The following is a 20,491-nucleotide window of genomic DNA, read 5'->3' as shown; positions in this document are numbered from 1 at the left end:
GACTATTAAACATTATAATATGTATATATATATATATATATATATATATACCATATAAAATCTAAACCATTGCAGTAGCTACAAACAGTTCATATTTACTTGTGTTTCAATTAATTGTGAATACATTAATTTGGGTGATTTCATCATGGGTCCGTCCGGTAGACTAATAAACATATTAAAATAATTTGTCATGAAGAATATAAATAACCACAGGTAAATTTAAATATCTAATAGTAATAATAATAATAGTTACCTGAAATAATGAAAAATTGGATTTTTTTTCCACTTTTCCTGATTTTTCTTATTCTTTTAGTCTTCGTTTTCTTGTAGGTATGTTTTATTTCAAAAACAAAAGTGCCGCGGGAATCTGTTTCGGCAATTCACAGGGTTTTTCGTAACTGTACGACGGCGACTCACGGGTTTTTTATTTTGATAATGCTGTACGTTTCAACTAATTTATCATTTGTTATGTTCCATGTTCAGTTATAATACATGACCAAGAAACTGTATACAAACACTACCGAGGAACTTCCAATTCGTTAATGTTGTTGGGGTTTTTTTGTGGGGGTTTTTAAAATAAAAGTTAGGTTTATACACTTGTCAAGTTTTAAAAAACCAAACACATGATACACAAAAGGGGCACCACGGCAGATATCTAAAAGGAACGGTTATTCATAGCCATAAAGTAACTGCCATTTTTTAGGCATCATGGCAAAGGCACAATGACAAAATTAACATATTTATTATTCCATGTGCCAAGGCTTCATATTTTATAAAATTGTCTTAGTTTTTTCCCCCTGACCCCTCTGGCCCCATGGATGTGGATGGTGGATGCGAATCAGAAATACCAAATTTACAATTTTGTTTCTCTTGAATCCACGAATTTCCACGAAATTCAGTTGGAAATGGTCTAGTAGATCTGTAAAAATTACAGTTTAATTGCATTTCTCTATATAACTTTGACTTTGTAAAATTTGACTGAAACTACAACAAATTGCCACATTAAGTTACATTACATACACATATATTACATTACATATACATATACATATATATATATAATATATACATGTATAGATATAAAGATATATATTCTTAAAAAGAAGTAGGGGAACTCTAATAAGAATTTACAGTTGCCAAAAGTGTAAGGTATATTAGCTGAGGGGAATGGTTTGTGATAATAGTGAATTAATTGGACAAATGTTACAACCGGTAGTTCAGTATTACAGTAGGTTTTATGACCACCAAAGATTTTGAAAAATTATTGCGGTCAAAATTGAAATTTGAAAGTTGACGTTTTTTATCAGTAAATCGCAAATTCAAACAATAAAAAGGGCTAAAAACAAAACAATAACAACTGTATGATCAACATAATTAAAAAGATTGAGAGAAATAATGTTCCACAGTGATATCGACCTTCCAGGAAATTGTCAAAATCGAGAATGACACCCCACGCATGTGTACGGGGCAACTGCGTGATGCACGTGAAAACTATGAAATGTGTTTCGGTGTGTTGATAAACAGACCTGAACGTTCTTTACTTTACTAGGATGTCAGTGGTCAAAACATATGTATATATATGTATATATATCGTATTCGATTGTAATTTTACCTGTTTTCATATAATCGTAATGGTAATTGATTACAATGTTTGAGAATGCCATGTATTCGCCATTGTAATCAATTACATTGCTAATGTAATTGTAAATTAGTGATTACTTTAATGATTCTCGTAATTATTTACTTAACTTAGCATCAAGTCCAGTAACAGTGCCTAGCAGAAGGAGTGCTGTCTCAATTAGTAGAACTGATCTCCCAGCCAGTGACTTTGGAAATTACTAACAGGAAATATACTGAATATAAAATAAAAGAACCCAGTTGGAACTACAAGAAAGCTAATTGGAGCAGTTTCTAATATCACACAGACCAACTTTGCAAGACAGTGCATCTCACAGAAGACATCAACTAAAATGTCAAACTCCTCACAGAAGCCATTCTGAATGCAGCCAAAAAAAAAAAAGTGGATTCAGAAAGGATTACAAGCCATACTGGCCTGGCAAACTAAGGAAAATCCACAACAAACTGTCAGATGCAAGATCCCACATGGAACAGGTACCCACACCTGTTAACATAAGAATACATAAAAGAAAACATCAAGGAACTCTGTTGCAGCTGGCATGAGAACATTTCCTCTCTCCTCTCTCAATCTAGATCGAGACACAGAAAAGCTATGGCGCCTCACAAAGTTGCTCAATGAAGATGTCACACTCTCACAATGGAATACCATCATAGAAGAAGCTGGCACGCCCCACACGGGAAAGCAAGTAGTAGATATTCTGGCAGATGCATTCCGAAGTGAATGTTTTCTCCAAATCTCACCAGAAAGATCAAAGACAGTCTCCAAGAAAAGACCAGAAATCAAAACCCAAACCCATCAATGAACTAAAACTTAGGAATGTCGGAACTGACTGATGACATCAGGAAACTCAAGGGAAAAAAAAGCACCAGGCAAAGATAGTATCACCAATGAAATGATCCAACATCTGGGACAAATAGCCAAGGAAAGGTTGTTGCAACTTTACAACCAGTTATGGAACAAATGGAATCTTACCCCCTACCCCCCCCCCCCCCCCCCCCCCCCTGGAAGGAGGCCATAATTATCCCCATCCTGAAAAAAAGGCAAAGGCAGGAAAGACAAAACAAGCTACAGACCAATAAGTCTTTTAAGTGTTCTGGGAAAGATTCTGGAGAGAATGATCAACCGAAGGCTTAGATGGCATCTGGAAAGCAATGGTCTCATCGGCAAAGAACAGCCTACCTACAGAATGAACAGAAACACTGAAGACCGGCTTATAATCCTAACTCAGTCAATTGAAAATACCTTTCAGAAGAAGAAAAACATCATAGCGTCTTCATCAATGACATCACTAAAAATCGTTCCAAACATGTCTCCAGGGCACTTCATGCAGATGATCTCGCAATCTGGAATGTAGCAGAAAACACCCAACAATGCCACAATCCGCATGCAAGATGCTTTGAATTCTGTCAGCAAATGGGCATCAGACAGGTATGTCACTGTAAACAGCAAAACTACTGTAGTCACCTGTTTCTCTCTCTACTCCAAAGGAAACCTTCAAGTTGACTGTCAGTGAAAAACTGCTACCCCAGGACAACACCCCAAGTTATCTCGGAATCAAGCTAGACAAACGGTTAACATTGAACCCACACATAAAAGAGGTTGAGAACAGAGCCACAAGAAAAGTCTCTCTCAGGAAAAAGCAGGCCGGCACCACACGGGGAGCAAACAGCAAGATCCTACAAGTGTACACAGGAGCTGTCAGACCTGTTATGGAATATGGATCATCAGGCTGGGCAACCACTGCAAAGACAAACGCCAACCGACTGACAAAGATACAGAACACAAGAATGTGCCTTATAACAGGTGGTATGAAAACCATTCTAATCAGTGCACTGGAACAAACAGGACTGCTGCCACTAGACACACGCAGAGAGGAGAAACTCTTAATCACGGCCGAGAAACTAAAGATGCTTCCATCTCACCCAGCATATCAACAACTCCAAGAGTGAAAAAAGAAAAGAAGAAGAAAAAAGTTTTAAAACAAAGCAGCATAAACCATCTTGCCAGACAGCTTGGACACACAAACTCTGATATCCTACCAAGGACACATGAAGAACGAACCATTGGTAGATGTAAAGGATTGGATAACATCATCAAACGACATAACCATTGTAGAGGATGTTCCAGGAATCACCAGAAAGGGAGAACAGTCAGATGCCATCATAAAGTCTGTCACACTGGAAATGTTTCAAGACAAGTACAACACCTCACAGTGGACCCATGGCTACACAGATGGCCCAGCTGAAGAGGCAGTCAAAAATGCTGGTAGTGGTGTCCACGTACAATTTCCTGATTGACGAGTAACTTCCAGATAATACCCAGATGGAAAACAGTCAACAAACTTCAGAGCAGAAACAAATGCCTTTCTTCAGCCACCTGAATCATCAATTTGAATGAATGAATGAATGTTTAACGACACCCCAGCACGAAAAATACACCAGCTAGTGGGTGTCAAAACTATGGTAATGCATACAAATATAGTAATGATCAACATCGATATAAAAATTCAATAGTCAAATAAAAACACAGTGTAAAGAACTGCATAAAATACAAATATCACAGACAGATACAATTAAAATTTAGAATAAAAGTCAGTATTACGTAAAACTTGTAAAATAAATTCTGGATGAAATCGAAATGGTTCTATCACATTTCTATGACCAAACATATCTTTCTGAGTTTCTATCAAATACTTACACTCCACCAAAATGTGGCGCACCGTTAGAGTACACTGACAGTGCACACTGAGGTGGAGATCTTTGTTCAAGATAAATGAATGGGTCAAGTAGGTATGACCGATGCGAGCATGACACAAGACTATTTCATCCTTCCTGAACTGTCTATAGGAGGACTGCCACTTTCCTAAGACTGGCTTGATAGCATTAAGCTTGTTCGCAACCGCACCGTCCCAATATTGTTGCCACGTTGAAAAGATAAATTGGTTAATACTATATTTAAAATCAGTATAAGGCACACCAACCCTGGCATGAGGCAAATCCAAAGCAGACTTGGCAGCTGATCTGCCTTTTCATTACCCCTGATGCCAACATGGCTGGGCACCCAACACAATACAATGTCTTTATTGGCAATGGATAATCCACTTCCATCACATATTGTGTTCCAGACAGATTGCAAATCCGTCACTCAGAGCACAGTCACTCGAAGAAAACCTAGTAATAGCAGTTCAACAGGGACTGCCTGACCTAAATATGTACGTTGTAGTCCAGTGGGTATTGCAGGCAATGAACATGCTGAGAGGCTGGCAAAGGAAGGATGCACAATCGAACATCCAAATCATCCAATCTCTTTCAGAGAGACAAAAAACATAATTAAGAGAAAGTTCTGATGCACTCACGCTACAACAAAGGATCCAATACATCGTCTGGAGAGATACCAAGAGACAACCATTTTCAGGCTATGAACCGGTCAAGGCAATCTCAGATCCCATATGTACCGCCTGAAACTGGCAGACACTGATGAATGTCCATGTCAAAAAGGAACACAGTCCCCAGAGCACATCCTGCAATTCTGTCCCTTCTACAATGAAGCCAGGATAAAGCGTTTTTTTATCACCACAACCAAATCTAAAGCATGATCAACTATAGCTTGAACGCAGAAGAAGAAGATCTCCCATTGTCTACTGCTCTCACAGTAGAACTAACATTTGCCTTGAGAAACAGGGTGTCATAATGACTGGATTATGAAATGAATATAACCCAGGGGATGAAGGAAGGAAATGTTTAATTTAACGACGCACTCAACACATTTTATTTACGGTTATGTCATCAGACATATGGTTAAGGACCACACAGATATTGAGAGGAAACCCACTGTCGCAACTTCATGGACTACTCTTTACGATTAGCAGCAATGCATCTTTTATATGCATCATCCCACAGACAGGGTAGTACATACAACGGCCTTTGATATACCAGTCGTGGTGCACTGGCTGGAACGAGAATTAGCCCAATGGGCCTACCGACGGGGATCGATCTCAGACCGACCGCGCATCGAGCGAGCGCTGTACCACTGGACTACGTCACACCCACCCCAGTGGATTAACCCACACATTGACATAATGGTATCTATCTTATTTATGTTTAGTATAAAACCACTTGATGAATACAGTGTTCTTAATCAAATAATAGTGATAAGAAAGTTTGCAATTACTAATTATGGCTTAGTTCAGTAATACAAAATAATATATATTTTATGCATTGATACAATAATTATGCCCATGGTTGTGGGTACCTTTTCGTCAATAATCCAAATTTAAGAATAATAAATCTGGTTTTGGAAACCGATTCCCTCCCTGCACCTGCAGTATAGCCTCTATTACAAAATTAGTGAGAAAAAATAGGCAGTTACCAAACCACTCTCCAGTTCCGGCTCTTTCCGCTAACAGCAAGCATGTTCGATAACAACAGTTCTTTGTGAAATGTCAGCTGCCATAATATCTTTCTTGCACGACAACTGTTGATGGGTGAATAGTCACCAGGCTCTGTGACACACAATGACTATCTCACCAGGATCAGCAGAACGCTGCATACGAAGAAACTGACATTGACTTGAGGAACTAGTGAACTATGGCTTCAGTATTTATCTATAGTTGATACAATGGACTACTTTCTGGAGGCTGGTTTCTTCACCTGTCAGTTATACATAAGATGCGCCCATATCTTGCTGCAGCTGGACACAACCTATATACAAAATATGCCCATCTGTACCTGCAGGATAAGAAATAATTGACAAAACAACACCGTTTTTCATAAAAGATTAACAGATGGACACTATGTTGTGAGACGAAGCAACAGATACTGGGCTGGCATTTCGTCAGACTTTACTATTGAGCAGACCCTGATGCGAGGTGGCGTCATTAGAGGGACAGGGATAACCGAGTTACAACATGCAAAGTAGTTGCTTTCCATGCCAGCATGTGCTGATATAAACCTAGATATGTCATGCAGGAAGTCACTGGATATTGGCGACTTACGAACGATTTGTACATAGAATCCATTTGCTGACAATTCCACACTTAAAAACATTGCTACTGGAGTGATCAGAGATTCATCTGTCAACGTTAACAAGGCAAAGCCATAGAAGGTCAAACAGCAGCAGAGATTACCCTTAGGAATTCCAGACGTTGGGGTCAAACAAATCTGTCAAAGTGGATGGCAAGCCAGTAACAGTTGACCGCAAATTCGTTTGCAACGCTTTATGACAGCAGCCAATACCATACCTGGTGACATAAAACAAGGCAACACTGGCAGATGGAGCTTTGGAAATTTGTTCTTGCCAATGTTAAAGCTCCCAGTCCGTCAGTACCAAATGACGTACAGTTAGTAATTGGTGAAGGCTCCTTACTTCAACTACTGAATACATCATCGTGGCATAAAAATACCTTTGGTAGCATGTCATCATTGTTTGTTACCCATCACGATTCTAAAGCTGTTCTTGGAGGATACATGTCAGGGACATCAACAACATACATGATCCACCTAAGGCATGCCATGGGACGGAAAGGGAATGCTGTTTATTTTGTGCTCATATGATACTCCGATCTACAAAACAACAGTTATTATCAAACAAAGAACAAGCAGCATCTCTTGTGTGCCCTTGGTAGTCTTTGGAAAAGACAAGCACAATCATTTATACAAAAGCTGATACTGACTTGCAGATCGTCACTGCAGCAACAGAGTGTGCAAAAAGCAATGTTATTGCAATGGTTGGAGAAGACACCCATCTGTTCATTTTGTTAGTACATCACACTCGCACCGACTCACATGACGTTTTATTTTATTGGGACAAACAAGCTTGTCGTTCACTTGTGAGGTTTTTCTCCACAGTTCTGGAACATTTTCATTAACAATAAAGTTCAGACAAGTAAGTATCTAAATATAAAACTTTACAAACCCCTAAAACGATTAATTTTACTAAGTAATTTAGTTTATTCATTAAAATTACTGATATTCGGTCCACTTGACTAGAAGAAATTGACTTAAAATGGAGAAAGCTGAATTAACATTAGGTGCGTGTCACATGACCTCATGCGTGCCAGATCAACACGGCCAAATCATTTAGTTTTAAGACTTTTATACGGCCTATTGTTAGAACGTTTTTCAATTATTATATTCGAATTCCAAAAGGTATGGTGCATTTTTTTACCCCTACTGTAGTGAATAGTAGACATAGTCCATTTACAACAATGAAAAATAATTCTGAGTGTATAAATTATTTTAATTAAGAATCAGTCATTAGAAAAATGATATTTTACAAACTATCAACTGGTATGGACGTACTGCCTGTCTGTATTGTTACGAGGTGAACTGATTACACTTGGCCAACGGAATTTATCAGTGTTCGTTAACTGTGCCTAGTTGAAAAAAAATGTATTTTATGTAATGTATTAAAAATTAAAAATGACAAACCGCGCAGGAGTGACAGGGTTATTTTTCCAAATGTATGTTTCTAGAATTGATCTAATAAACACGTTTCCTGTTTACTGGATGGTGTTACACTTGTGTTTACTATAATAGATTCGTTTTGCATCCATATTGTTGATTTTTTTTGTTTGTTCGTTAACTGATTCGAATATATTTTATTTCATGTACCCTAATTGAAAAATATATAATATTCTTTCCGCAAGTATCGTATTCATGTTTTGGTCATCAGCCGAACGCAGTTTGCGAAGTCGATGGTAGTTGTTTACACAATGACGTCATTAAAGTTAGTCTCTGGTTACCATATTATAACAGCATGTACAAATATGAAATACAAGCTCAAATGCACTTTTAAAAAACTTGTGTGTTGTTCCCTATGAACGTAGAACCTCAAAAGTATACGCTCGATTTGTCGCCTGTGCCTCCATTGCTCGACAAAGCACAAGCGACAGCCTGTTGTCAATTTCAGTCAACACGTGCGTTTGCGGATTTGAAATTGTAGCGGTCATCCAAAAAAATGAAATGAGAAATCTTGCGCTGTATCAAGAACGTTCGGTTGAAGATAGAGTACTAGCCTTTCGATAAAACCGGTTTGATCTTGACAACGTGTTATCGACAATCGTACCTTCCTATTTCAGAATTAATATTTTATGTAGTGTTAGTAGAGCTTGCAAAGTTTAGTTTGTATAACACATTGGGCATGTATATATTTTATATAAAATATACTAAAGCAGACATTGGACGTTTTCACTTCTTAATTTTACTTGTGTTATAATCAACAAATTCAAATAAATATTCTTTCGTATGGAAAGTTTGTTTTGTTTAACGACATCAATGTTAGTGCATATTGATTTATTAATCATCGGCTATTGGATGTCAAACATTTGGTAATTTTCACATAAAATCTTAGAGTATATGTGAAGAGGGAGGGTATTGGGGGTCGAAACACTTACCTGCCCAAGCTAAACAAAATTGAAATGTATTTTCTGGGGGAGCATGACGCCATATAAACTTCACTCAACAGTCTATAACCCCCAATCCCGTTAAAATCCATGCACACGTGCCTTGGAAACCCGCTACATTGTTTTTGCAAGGGACCGTTTATATGCACCATTCTACAAACAGGATATCACATACCATGGCCTTTTATATACCAGTCATGGCGCACTGGCTGGAACGAGCCCGCCGATGGGGATCGATCCTAGACCGACCGCGCAATTACCCCCCCCCCCCCCACCACACACACCTTCTTAGGTTTAAGTAATGAATAGAAATAACAAATAGTCTTGATAAATGATACGTAAATCGAATACACCGACCTCTTCCTCTCCCCCTAGAGCGTTACATAATTATTGACACCCCCTTACATGTAACGCGTATGCCAACCGATGGCCACTGTTAAAATGTCAAGGCAAATCCCCCACCGACCCCTGGAAAGATGTACCATATCTCCATGGATACAAATATTTTTTTGAGATATGAGACGACCCCTCAATCGTGACAGTTAAATGTGTTGAAAATCACGTGAGAAGCTCAGCGCCTGCGCAAATCACGTACAGTTCCAGTTCTACTGGCGTCCCGCTAAATGAAGAAACACAAAGCTGACCATTGCGTTTGTAGTTGACCTAGATAATGTAGATAAGCGAGCATTGCCAAACTATAGCGATGTGGTGGACCTTATATGCACCAAACAGAACTGAATAATCTATTTTAAATGCTTAAATAATAAAAATATTCCAGGGACAGAAGCTTTAAATCAATACTAAAAAAGGATGCTGTCGCACATTTCTAACTTTTGCCATACGTAGATATGGTCTTTGTCATAGTGTTACAGCAAAAAATCTTGTGTACCAATTTGTTTAGGTCATAGTTAATTCTGCCACAGGCCTACCACACTATTAATCTTATTTCAATAATAATAATAATAGTAATAAAACAGGTGTCGACAAATAATTGTTATGTGTGACACACAACGAGAATGTTTTGTGATAGGATATTGAAAATATTATAGGTCAAGGTATTCCCCAGAGTAGTTCAGTACATATTCGTAACCCATCGTTTCCAATTCATGAGAGAGAGAGAGAGAGAGAGAGAGAGAGAGAGAGAGAGAGAGAGAGAGAGAGAGAGAGAGAGAGAGAGAGAGAGAGAGAGAGAGAGGAGACAAAAAAGTACTGATGTATAGCAGTGTGAATGTAATATGTAATTTTGAAATGGAAAAAGGGAAAACTGGCAGAAACACCCCACCACCCACGCCCCAAAAAAGAAGAAGAAGAAGGAAATGTTTTATTTAACGACACACTGAAAACATTTTATTTTATGGTTATATGGCGTAAGACATATGGTTACGGATCACACAGATACTGAGAGAGGAAACCCACTGTCGCCACTTCATGGGCTACTCTTTTCGATTAGCAGCAAGGGATACCACACACAAACCAAACAACACAACAAATTGCAGGGTTTAAAATTAGCAGTCCCCCGGTAGCCAGTGCCGACCTTTATTGGCATACGCTAACTCTTTTTTTGTGACACAAGTTTTAAGGCAATTGATGGAACATCCAAGGTAATCTGAATGATACGACCTTAATACATGATCAGGGCCGTATCTCTGCACAAAGCAGAGTCGAATGGGCATTTGGCAAAACAGTGGATGATTCCATGGATCTCTATCTAGGAGAATCCCCTGCGCGTGCTGTAACCTCACCGTGGTGCAGGGGTGTAACATTCTCTTTGAGAATGGCCAATACAGCACAAATTGAAGCTTAGAGTAAAAGTCAGTATCTTATCTCTGATATTTGTATTTGTATTTTTGCACAGTTCTGTACACTGTTTTTATTTATATCTTGAATTTTTCTGTTGATGTTGATCATCACCATTACAATAGTTTGACACCCAATAGCCGATGTATTTTTCGTGCTGGGGTGTCGTTAAACATTCATTCATTCATTCATTTATTCATTGATTCATTCTATCTAGGAGAACAGCCACTCCCGAGGAAATCATTTGCTAGGAATTTCACCTCTCTTGTATCACCACAAAGTTTATTCGTCGCATCATATGCATCGTCACAAAGAGGACTGTCACTCTCAAACTAGTTTACTAAAGCACACACAGTTCTACATTTAGTCTATTTCTACTGCATTATCTTTACCCTGAATTGAAAATGAGATTTAATATGTTTAATTTAATGGTACTTTGTAAACTAGTACCCCCATGTCTGATATATCAAAGGACATAGTATGTGCTGTTCTACTGTCTGTAGATATCAGGCCTCGAAATTCGGTGTTAGAAGGGCAGGCTGTGATAGCCTTTAAAAATCTAGGAAATAAAGAGGACCAAGGCTACTTTCACGCATTTTCAAAGCGCACCCAGGCAGTCTTTTTAAGGAAGTCAATTTAACCAGAAAACAACTTTTAACAGTAATTCTGTTAAATTGGTCATTAATCAATAAAGCAATGTATTCTAGTGGTATCATTAAACAAAACAATTTTTTAACTTTTTAGTGGTGTTGTTAAACCCAACTTTGGTGGAGATTAAGACATATCTGGTCTCTTTTGAGAAACACTGCTGCTGCTCCATCTCATCACAGCAGGCAGGGTTTCTGCCAGAGGGTAAAATGGGTAAAATGGGTATGCAGATTTTTCTCTTTTTTTTAAGTTAACCTTTTGAAAAAATTAAACACTGCTGGCAGGTAATGGATTAAAGTCCACTGGCTTTGGGCCATCTCAGCAGATTCGCAAAAAGTGCTCCATAGTGCTCAATTTCAAATTGACTCACCAGTTTCCCAATATTATCTTTATGCAAGAGAATTGCCTTTCAACTTGTGATGTAGTAACGGGCAAGACCAAAATGATTTGTACAAGTTGGAGGATGTTTGAGTACAGAATTTGTTTTCAGTGAATATTTTCCCCCAGATTGCTACATATGTTATGATTTTGTGAGGATTTGAAAGATACAACTTGAGCATCATCCATTCCCCATGTACCGCACTGGCATCACATTGAGAAGACAGGATATGCGCAAAGTGGTCAACCAGTGAATCCACTTCATGGTTCCCGTACATAGCAAGGTCTCCCTGTTCAGTTAGCAACTTGCCTAAAGTGAATAATTTCATGTTGGTAATATCATTTCACTATGTGTGCGTATTTGTGGAAATGTAATCATGATTTTAATTATGATTACTGAACAATGTATTCACAATCGTAATCGATTACTTTCAATTTTCTTGTAAACGTAATCGTGACATTCTCAAGTGATTGTAATCATAATCGATTACTTTTGTTAAGTAATCGCCCCATCTCTTATATATATATATATATATATATATATATATATATATATATATATATATATATATACATATACAGAGATATATATATATATATATATATATACACATACACATGCACATGCACACACACACATATATATATATATATATATATATATATATATATATATGGACTGAGTGAACTGAGTGAGCTATATTGCATGTGAGCATTCGGTATGGTTTATTTACACTGAATGGCAGAAAACAACACTTTTTGCTAATATATGTGCTATATATCTGGGCATAACCCACCAAATCAAATCTGACATCCACCACATGCAACGTTTTAATCAGCATTAAAACCTTAAACATAAATAATGTACAAATTCTTAGCCTCAAATAAATCACAAAATTGGGTGGGTGTGAATATGCTATTTTTTAATATAACAGGAAGCGTGTGCCTCTGCTAATTCAGCGTAATGGTTGTCACCCTAAGTCATGAGAAATGTATCATCAATATTAGTCATGGCAGTATTTAATGTTCTATTTAAAGTTAATGACACTTCGAACAGGTCATATGTTATTTGATAAATATATTTATATAAACCTAATTGCTATAAACCATTTGTATCACTGTAAATATGTTAGAACACAAGTAAATACATTTTGATCTTGGTGCTAGAAATGCGACCTTGGAGTTATCAGGGAGAAAAATGGATATATGTACATATGTTAGGATAGAGGTAAATACATCATGTATTATTAAGTTAGGGTTAGCAGTGGGTGAGCAGAAAACTTCACCAAACAAGGACAAAATAGCAGAAACCCGTAGTTTTTTAACAATATCAATAATTACACTTAATTATTTCGCCAAATGAAATTCGGCAACTTATTTTAAAGTTTGCAATTCGTGAATTTGGCGAGTGTCACAGCTAGCTCTGTACGTTAAGTCAATAAGTACATGTTTTTCTTGGAATGATTCCATTATCAAACCTACGAAGCTGTATTTAACCATTCTTGAACTTTGACCCTGACATGTGACCTTGACGTTGTCAGAAAAAAAATGGATATACTATGTAGTATGTAAATATGTTAGGATAGGAATAAATACATTATGTACGATTAATTTCACTCAATATGTACATGGTTTATTTTTTGGATTGATTCAATTATCAAACCCCTGAAGCTGTATTTAAAAATTATTGAACTTTGACCCTGACCTGTGACCTTCAAGTTATCGGAAAAAAATAGATATATGTAAATATTTTAGAATAGTCACCTATTATTAATTTCACTCAATATATACATCGATCTGATTAAAATTAGCTCTACTGGTAACAATTTAAATATCGATCTAAGGCTAAAAAGGACTTTACGTGCACATTCAGAGCAAGCTGTTGTAGCGCACGCCTATACTGGGCACAGGGACCGGCCTTGGCCGGATCTCTCTGTCCAGGACAGGAAAAGGTGGGGGGGGGGGGGGGGTAGAGAAGGGACGCCTGCACTGTCAAGTGCAAGGGAGCACCAGCAGTCCAAGTATTGGTAACAGGCAGAGTGTAATTGGTGCTACGGAAATTTGAGTGTCCCGTAGGATTATGCCAAAAAAGAAAGAGGTGAGGGTGATATTGCGCAATTTTGATGGTCGTTCTAATTGTATATCGATCAATTACACTTCGCCTTTTATAGCGTTATTCGGGAGCATACAAATTCTAAAAATATCGGGCGAGACTATTTATGCAATAGGCGAACTTGTTGGTCTATTTCAACATTGAACAAACAGGGGGAAAAGTGCAGTAATAAAGTCTGGATTGTATACTAGTATAAACAGATTTTATGTCTATACCACAACGTTTTAGGGGTTTTTGTTTTGAAACGAATTTTGTATAAAATTTTATTTTGAAATTAGTTTCCGGCATAGTTCGTAATTCACCCGAAATATTTCGTATCCTCTCGACATAATCCCGAATGTTTTCAAATTCTTTTCAGATCACTGGCATGGTTTTGCAAGTAAGATTTTGATTGGTCGAATGAAAGGTCAACTGGACATGAGCTCCAACGGGCTGCTGTTAGATCCACATGTAATAGTGGAGCTAATTTTAATTAGATTGTATATACATGTTTTTCTTGGATTGATTCTGTTATCAAACCTCTGAATTTAAAAATTCTTGACCTTTGACCGTGACATATGACCTTGAAACTGTCAGAAAACAAAATGGCACCAAACATTTTTTAAATCTCCAAGGCTTAAGCTTCAAAATGGTGTATGTTGCCTGCTCTCTTCATTAAATTATATGTTGACAACTGGCCCTGGACTATCTGTAACAACAACTGTTTGCAAAAGATGAGCATATTGTTCCACAACTTTGACATCCGTCAGTTGTCACATCTATTGCATTACTCCTAACAATGGAAAATGGTACAATATTTTCACCACAAACATGAAAAGGCTTGTATATAATCACAACAGTGTATAGCATCAGCCATCATTTAAGTATCTAAATGTGTATCGTAACACTTTTGAAAAACAGTGGGTTTTTGAAAAACAGTGGGTTTTTGAATGTCATAACCTTGATTAAACAACTTCTATGTCAATATGATATGGCGCACAGAAAAAAACCCACTCAACACAGCAAACAAAAAAATAGAACAAAACAATAACAACAACACACACAAACGCACAAAATTAAAATTAAGAAAAACATTAACAAAGAAAATTGATACTGTACAACTAACCTTGTATATATTTGGGGCAAAAGAGTAACAACAGCAGTGTGATTTGGTACGTCCAATACATTTGTCACTTTTTAGCAGTAGCCAATCAACATACCTGGTGGAAAAAGAAAGGAAGGAAAAATGAAAATATAATTATTCATTCATTAATATATATATATATATATATATATATATATAGAGAGAGAGAGAGAGAGAGAGAGAGAGAGAGAGAGAGAGAGAGAGAGAGAGAGAGAGAGAGAGAGAGAGAGAGAGAGGAGAGAGAGAGAGAGAGGAGAGAGAGAGAGAGAGAGAGAGAGAGAGAGAGGTTATTACCAGAGTGTTTTTCGGTATCGTCAATATCATATATTAGAAATAAAAATTGTATTATTCGAGCCTCTGGCAAGCATAATACATTACTTTTATTCCTAATATATGATATTGACGATACCGAAATACACGTGGATAATAATCTCTTTATCATATAATCTCAAGCTTAATACAACGTGTTTTTGTAAACTGTACACTCAACTTTAATTCCAGTCCGCCATTACTAGATATTTAAATGACGTAAGAATATGTGGGGCGGTGTATTTTTGAATGGAAATGATGTCAAACTCGAATGTATATATATATCGATAGTGAAGAGTGAAGAATAGTGAAGAGAGAAGAATTTATGCAATAGGCGAAATTGTTGGTCTATTTCAACATTGAAAAAATAAGTGAAAAAGTGCAGTAATAAACTGGATTGTATACAGATTTTATGGCTATACCATCACGTTTTTGGTTTGGGTCTTGAAAAGAATTTATATAAAATTTTACATTGAAATTAGTTTCCGGTATACTTCGTAATTCACCCGGAAGATTTCGTATACCCTCGGCATAATCCAGAATGTTTTCAATTTCTTTTCATATCACTGGCATGATTTTGTAAGTAAGGTTTTGATTGGTCGAAGGAAAGGTGAACTGGACATGAGCTCCAACGGGCTGCTGTTAGATCCACATGTAATAGTGGAGCTAATTTTAATTCGATTGTTCATATACTAACTGCTGTATATTTACATATTGTTTCGGAAACCCCCTTACCTAAAGCATAATCCGTCCCTGCTAACTGCTGTGTATTTAAAACATTCAAAGGTAAGATAGTGTGTAAACACAGCATGAACAAAAAACCCCAAAACAAAACCAAAACAACTTTAAAACTGGAACTTGCTAAATTTGTTAATCACTACAATAAATTACTCTGCTACCTTTAATTACCGTTATGTTTTCCTCACATTTTCTCCAGATATAAATAGCTTTTACAGACCATATTGTGACCAAATCACCTATTTCGACTTCGCTGAGATCTAGGATAAAAAATAACAGCCTGTCATTTAATTACGTCACATACTTTGCAGGCTTCCACCCCTCTTGAAGAGTATTCTATAAAAAAATAAAAAATAAAAAAGGAAGCAAAATGGACGGCGACGAAAAATTACATGGTTTTTATTCTCAGATCTCACCGACGTCGATATACAGCGCTAGAAATATGAAGTAAAATGTGGGTTCCTGTTATTATAGGTTTTTTTAGATACCAAGTCAAAAGAAGAATGTCCTGCCAAGAAAACGAATATGGTCTACTGAAAATACAACAGCACGAGGTGAAGGGAGTGCTTGGGATAGTGTAAAAAATTAACACCTCTGAAATGTAGTTTAGAGCTTTAAGGAATTAAAATATAACAGAATCTCAAGCTAAACAGCAGAAGAGATCATCGTAGATACATCGCTGTCTTGAAAACATTACCTCCGATTTTGTTTTATTGTTTTAGCGGATTAATTTCTACTATCAGGGTTTTTGCCAGAGGGTAATGTCGCCATACCATTTTTTTAGTTTGTGTGTTTTTGCAATTTTATTTTTTTAAGTTGACCTTTTGACAAAATTAATGACTATCATTACTGTATGATTGTCTTAACCCTAATCCTAACTAATCCCTTTTCTTTCTGTAATTTATCTTAGTTGTTAACGATGTGGTTTGAACTTCAGGGCTGAAAACACGGGAAGATGTAATATGTATCCTCGCGATATGGGTTTTGGCGCGGATAAGCAACGATCTAGCATAGTGTAAAAATAACGATGTTTTTCTCGTTATTGTTGTCATAGACTACATATATATCAATTATATATATATATAAATATATATATATATATATCACTAAAAAATATAAACATTAAATTCAATATAATTATAGTCAGATTTTTAGTTTTAATTTCAGTTTACTTGTGTATAATGTAATAGTCACCTTTTTGATGTGGTATATATTTTGAACTGAATGACCAATATTCAAGAAAAGTAACTCCAAACAACTGGAAATGTAGTGTGGTGGTCCATACATTCCATATTAATAATACACGTCAAAAATAACACCATTAAAATGAAAAATTTAACCCTATCGTCACATGTAAACCATATATCCTAGTGCAAACAGTAAGTATTTGTACATTGATAGAGTGGGGTAAATTTAACAACACTTCGAGGTGTTTTATTTGATGATTATTATTACTATTATTTAAAACCAGAAAGAAAAAGAAAGAAAGAAATGTTTTATTTAACGACACACTCAACACTTTTTATTTACGGTTATATGGCGTCAGACATATGGTTAAGGACTACGCAGATACTGAGAGAGGAAACCCGCTGTCGCCACTTCATGGGCTACTTTTTTCGATTAGCAGCAAGAGATCTTTTATTAATGCACTATCCCAGACAGGGTAGTACATACTGGTTGGAGCGAGAAATAGCCCAATGGGCCCACCGACGGGGATCGATCCCAGACCGAAAGCGCATCGAGCGAGCGCTTTACCACTGGGTTTCGTTCCGCCCCCTTCATTCAAAACAATGTCCACTACACGTCATGTTGAATAGATATTATTTTAAGATGTAGTATGCACTTAAACGTTGTTTAATCCTGACCGAGTATGCAGTGCGTGTCAAATAAGGACGGGGCACTCATTCGAACGTCTATAGAAATAGATTGACGTAGGGATAGTCTAATTATCTTGTGTTTATTTTACTAGTAGCAGACGAACATGTCTCGTGCATTAGGTGAGTAGGAGATACAAAGATGTTTATGTATGTTAAAAAGTGCCTTACGGAAAATAGTACTTTGAGTTACAAGTAACATGGTATTTTTAATTGTTTATACTTACCGCAAACTGACAAATTTTAGACATTGCTTTATTTTTATCAATAAAAAATACTTCCGTCAACAAAAACGTCTGCATTTGATGTCATATACACCGGCCTCGGTGGCATTGTGGCAGGCCATCGGTCTACAGGCTGGTAGGTACTGGGTTCGGATTCCAGTCGAGGCATGGGGGTCTTAATCCAGATACCGACTCCAAACCCTGAGTGAGTGCTCCGCAAGGCTCAATGGGTAGGTGTAAACCACTTGCACCGACCATTGATCCATAACTGGTTCAACAAAGGCCATGGTTTGTGCTATCCTGCCTATGGGAAGCGCAAATAAAAGATCCCTTGCTGCTAATCGGAAGAGTAGCCCATGCAGTGGCGACAGCGGGTTTCCTCTCAAAATCTGTTTGGTCCTTAACCATATAACCGTAAATAAAATGTGTTGAGTGCGTCGTTAAATAAAACATTTCTTTCTTTCTTTCTTGATGTCATAGCTTTTCTTTGACGACACACACTACTACTACTGTCCGAACCAAAATGGTAACTACAAAAAATTACTCTTCTACCTTTAATTACCGTTACATTTCTCCCAAATTTTGTCCACACACAAGTTATGAAAAAAACATTACAGTGACACAGATTCCACATATGAGACTGTAACGATGTCGCCAGTATCGACTTTGCTGAGATAGCATTGGGCAAAAGACATGCAGTTTTCTGCCGTCTGCCATTTTTATGGAATACTCTTCAAGAGGGGTGAAAGCCTCCAAAGTATGTGACATAATTAATATAAAATAAATTATATTTAGTGGTATATTAAACAAACAAAAAAAATACATAAAAAAATTAATATGACGTCATCACATTTGCTTTTATATCATAACATGTTATGACGTTGCTAGCTTAAGTCATATCTTTTCACCCCTCTTGGAGAATATTCCATAAAAAGTCAAAATGGCAGCTGGCACAAAATTACATGCTTTTTGCCCTATGCGATCTCTGCGAAGTCGATATTGGTGACATGGTTATCATCTAGTATGTGGAATCTGTGTCATTGCAGTGGTTTTTCCTAGATTTCTGTCAGGACAAAATGTGAGTAAAATCTAACGAAAAATAAAGGTAGGACAGCAATTTTTGGTAGAACATTTTGGTTCAGACAGTAGCTATTTATAATGTTAATAATTAATATTATTAAACCATCGATTACTTCTATTTCTTTTCCTTTTCTGTCCTTTCAGTGTATTCAGTCTTTTTCACAAACTTTTACTTTAATTGATTGATTTATCTATTGTATTGAAAATTGCAGTCGACATTATTGTACAATTTAATGTTTGTAGGCCTAATTAGGAGAGGACCTCGTAAGTTGGATAACTTGTGCCGAATCCTTTTGTATATATATATATATATTATATGCAATAAAATATGTTTTCAATCAACCTAGTTAAAGATAGCGCGCCAAAATACATACCGCGCAATAATAGTATACATACCGAGACGATACAGTAAGTAAACTATTCAACCATACCAAAGTGACGTCACACTGGAACACAACTGTTGTGATCAGTAACAACCCATTCCATGGAGTAGACAGAACTGTGTTATTTCTTGTGTAGCAGTTTTGCAGAGAATTCAACTGAAATATAGAAAATAATATTTGTATTAAAGAGAAACACAATTTCTCCACTCTTGTTTAGGTTTTTCATAAATGGAATGAACAATTCTCCCTTTTCAATATGGAAGCAGAAAGAAAGGGGATCATGATACGTCATGGTGCAAATGACGTCACCACTCGTTTCAATGTGTATTATTATATATGTGTGCGTGTTGTTGTTATTATTATTATTATTATTTTATTATTATTATTACAATTATTATTATTTTAATATGATTATTTTATAATTGGCCAGAGTTCGAAACTCGGCTATTTCCGTGAAATTCACGAGTGCTCTCGCGCCTCCATGCGTTATGTTTTTAATAATTAAAACAAAAAAAAAAAATCTAGCGGAATGGGTTTTTTTTTCTGACAAACAAGTTTTACGAAAATAATACAATATTAACACGTAAATCCAGAACAAATTGTTTGTTTTTAAAGTTTTTACCTCTTACCACCCTTGTTTTGGCTTCGTACACAATAGGTCTAAATATAACATAATTTATCTAATAGTAATTTTTTGATACGATATATTTGACAAAAGGTTGGGGGTGGGGGAAGGGGATGCTTGGATCGGGATGGGGTGAACTTGTCGGGAGTCCAGGGGGC

General features: G+C 36.7%; 1 protein-coding gene across 8 annotated transcripts in view; it reads right to left on the bottom strand.

Moving 5' to 3' along the window:
- Window positions 1-19,955, bottom strand: part of LOC121386250 (hemicentin-2-like) — an 89,251-nt gene extending 69,296 nt beyond the window's left edge. For 4 of the 8 annotated variants that reach the window (XM_041517086.1, XM_041517092.1, XM_041517094.1 and 1 more), the window contains exons 1-3: window positions 19,722-19,955; window positions 16,319-16,407; window positions 15,083-15,176 (exon numbers count right to left, since the gene is read on the bottom strand). In XM_041517086.1, coding sequence (XP_041373020.1) covers window positions 15,083-15,143 — 61 coding nt within the window. In that variant the 5' untranslated portion in view covers window positions 15,144-15,176; window positions 16,319-16,407; window positions 19,722-19,955. Of the gene's footprint in view, window positions 1-15,082; window positions 15,177-16,318; window positions 17,103-19,721 lie in introns of those variants that run through there. The other 4 variants (XM_041517088.1, XM_041517091.1, XM_041517090.1 and 1 more) reach the window with 4 other exon arrangements.
- Window positions 19,956-20,491: the final 536 nt, after the last annotated feature.

This window comes from Gigantopelta aegis, chromosome 12, assembly GCF_016097555.1.
Source record: "Gigantopelta aegis isolate Gae_Host chromosome 12, Gae_host_genome, whole genome shotgun sequence".
In the NCBI taxonomy this organism is placed as follows: domain Eukaryota; kingdom Metazoa; phylum Mollusca; class Gastropoda; order Neomphalida; family Peltospiridae; genus Gigantopelta; species Gigantopelta aegis.
The sequence above is the reverse complement of the archived record's forward strand: the minus strand, read 5'-3'. Positions and strand labels throughout refer to the sequence as shown.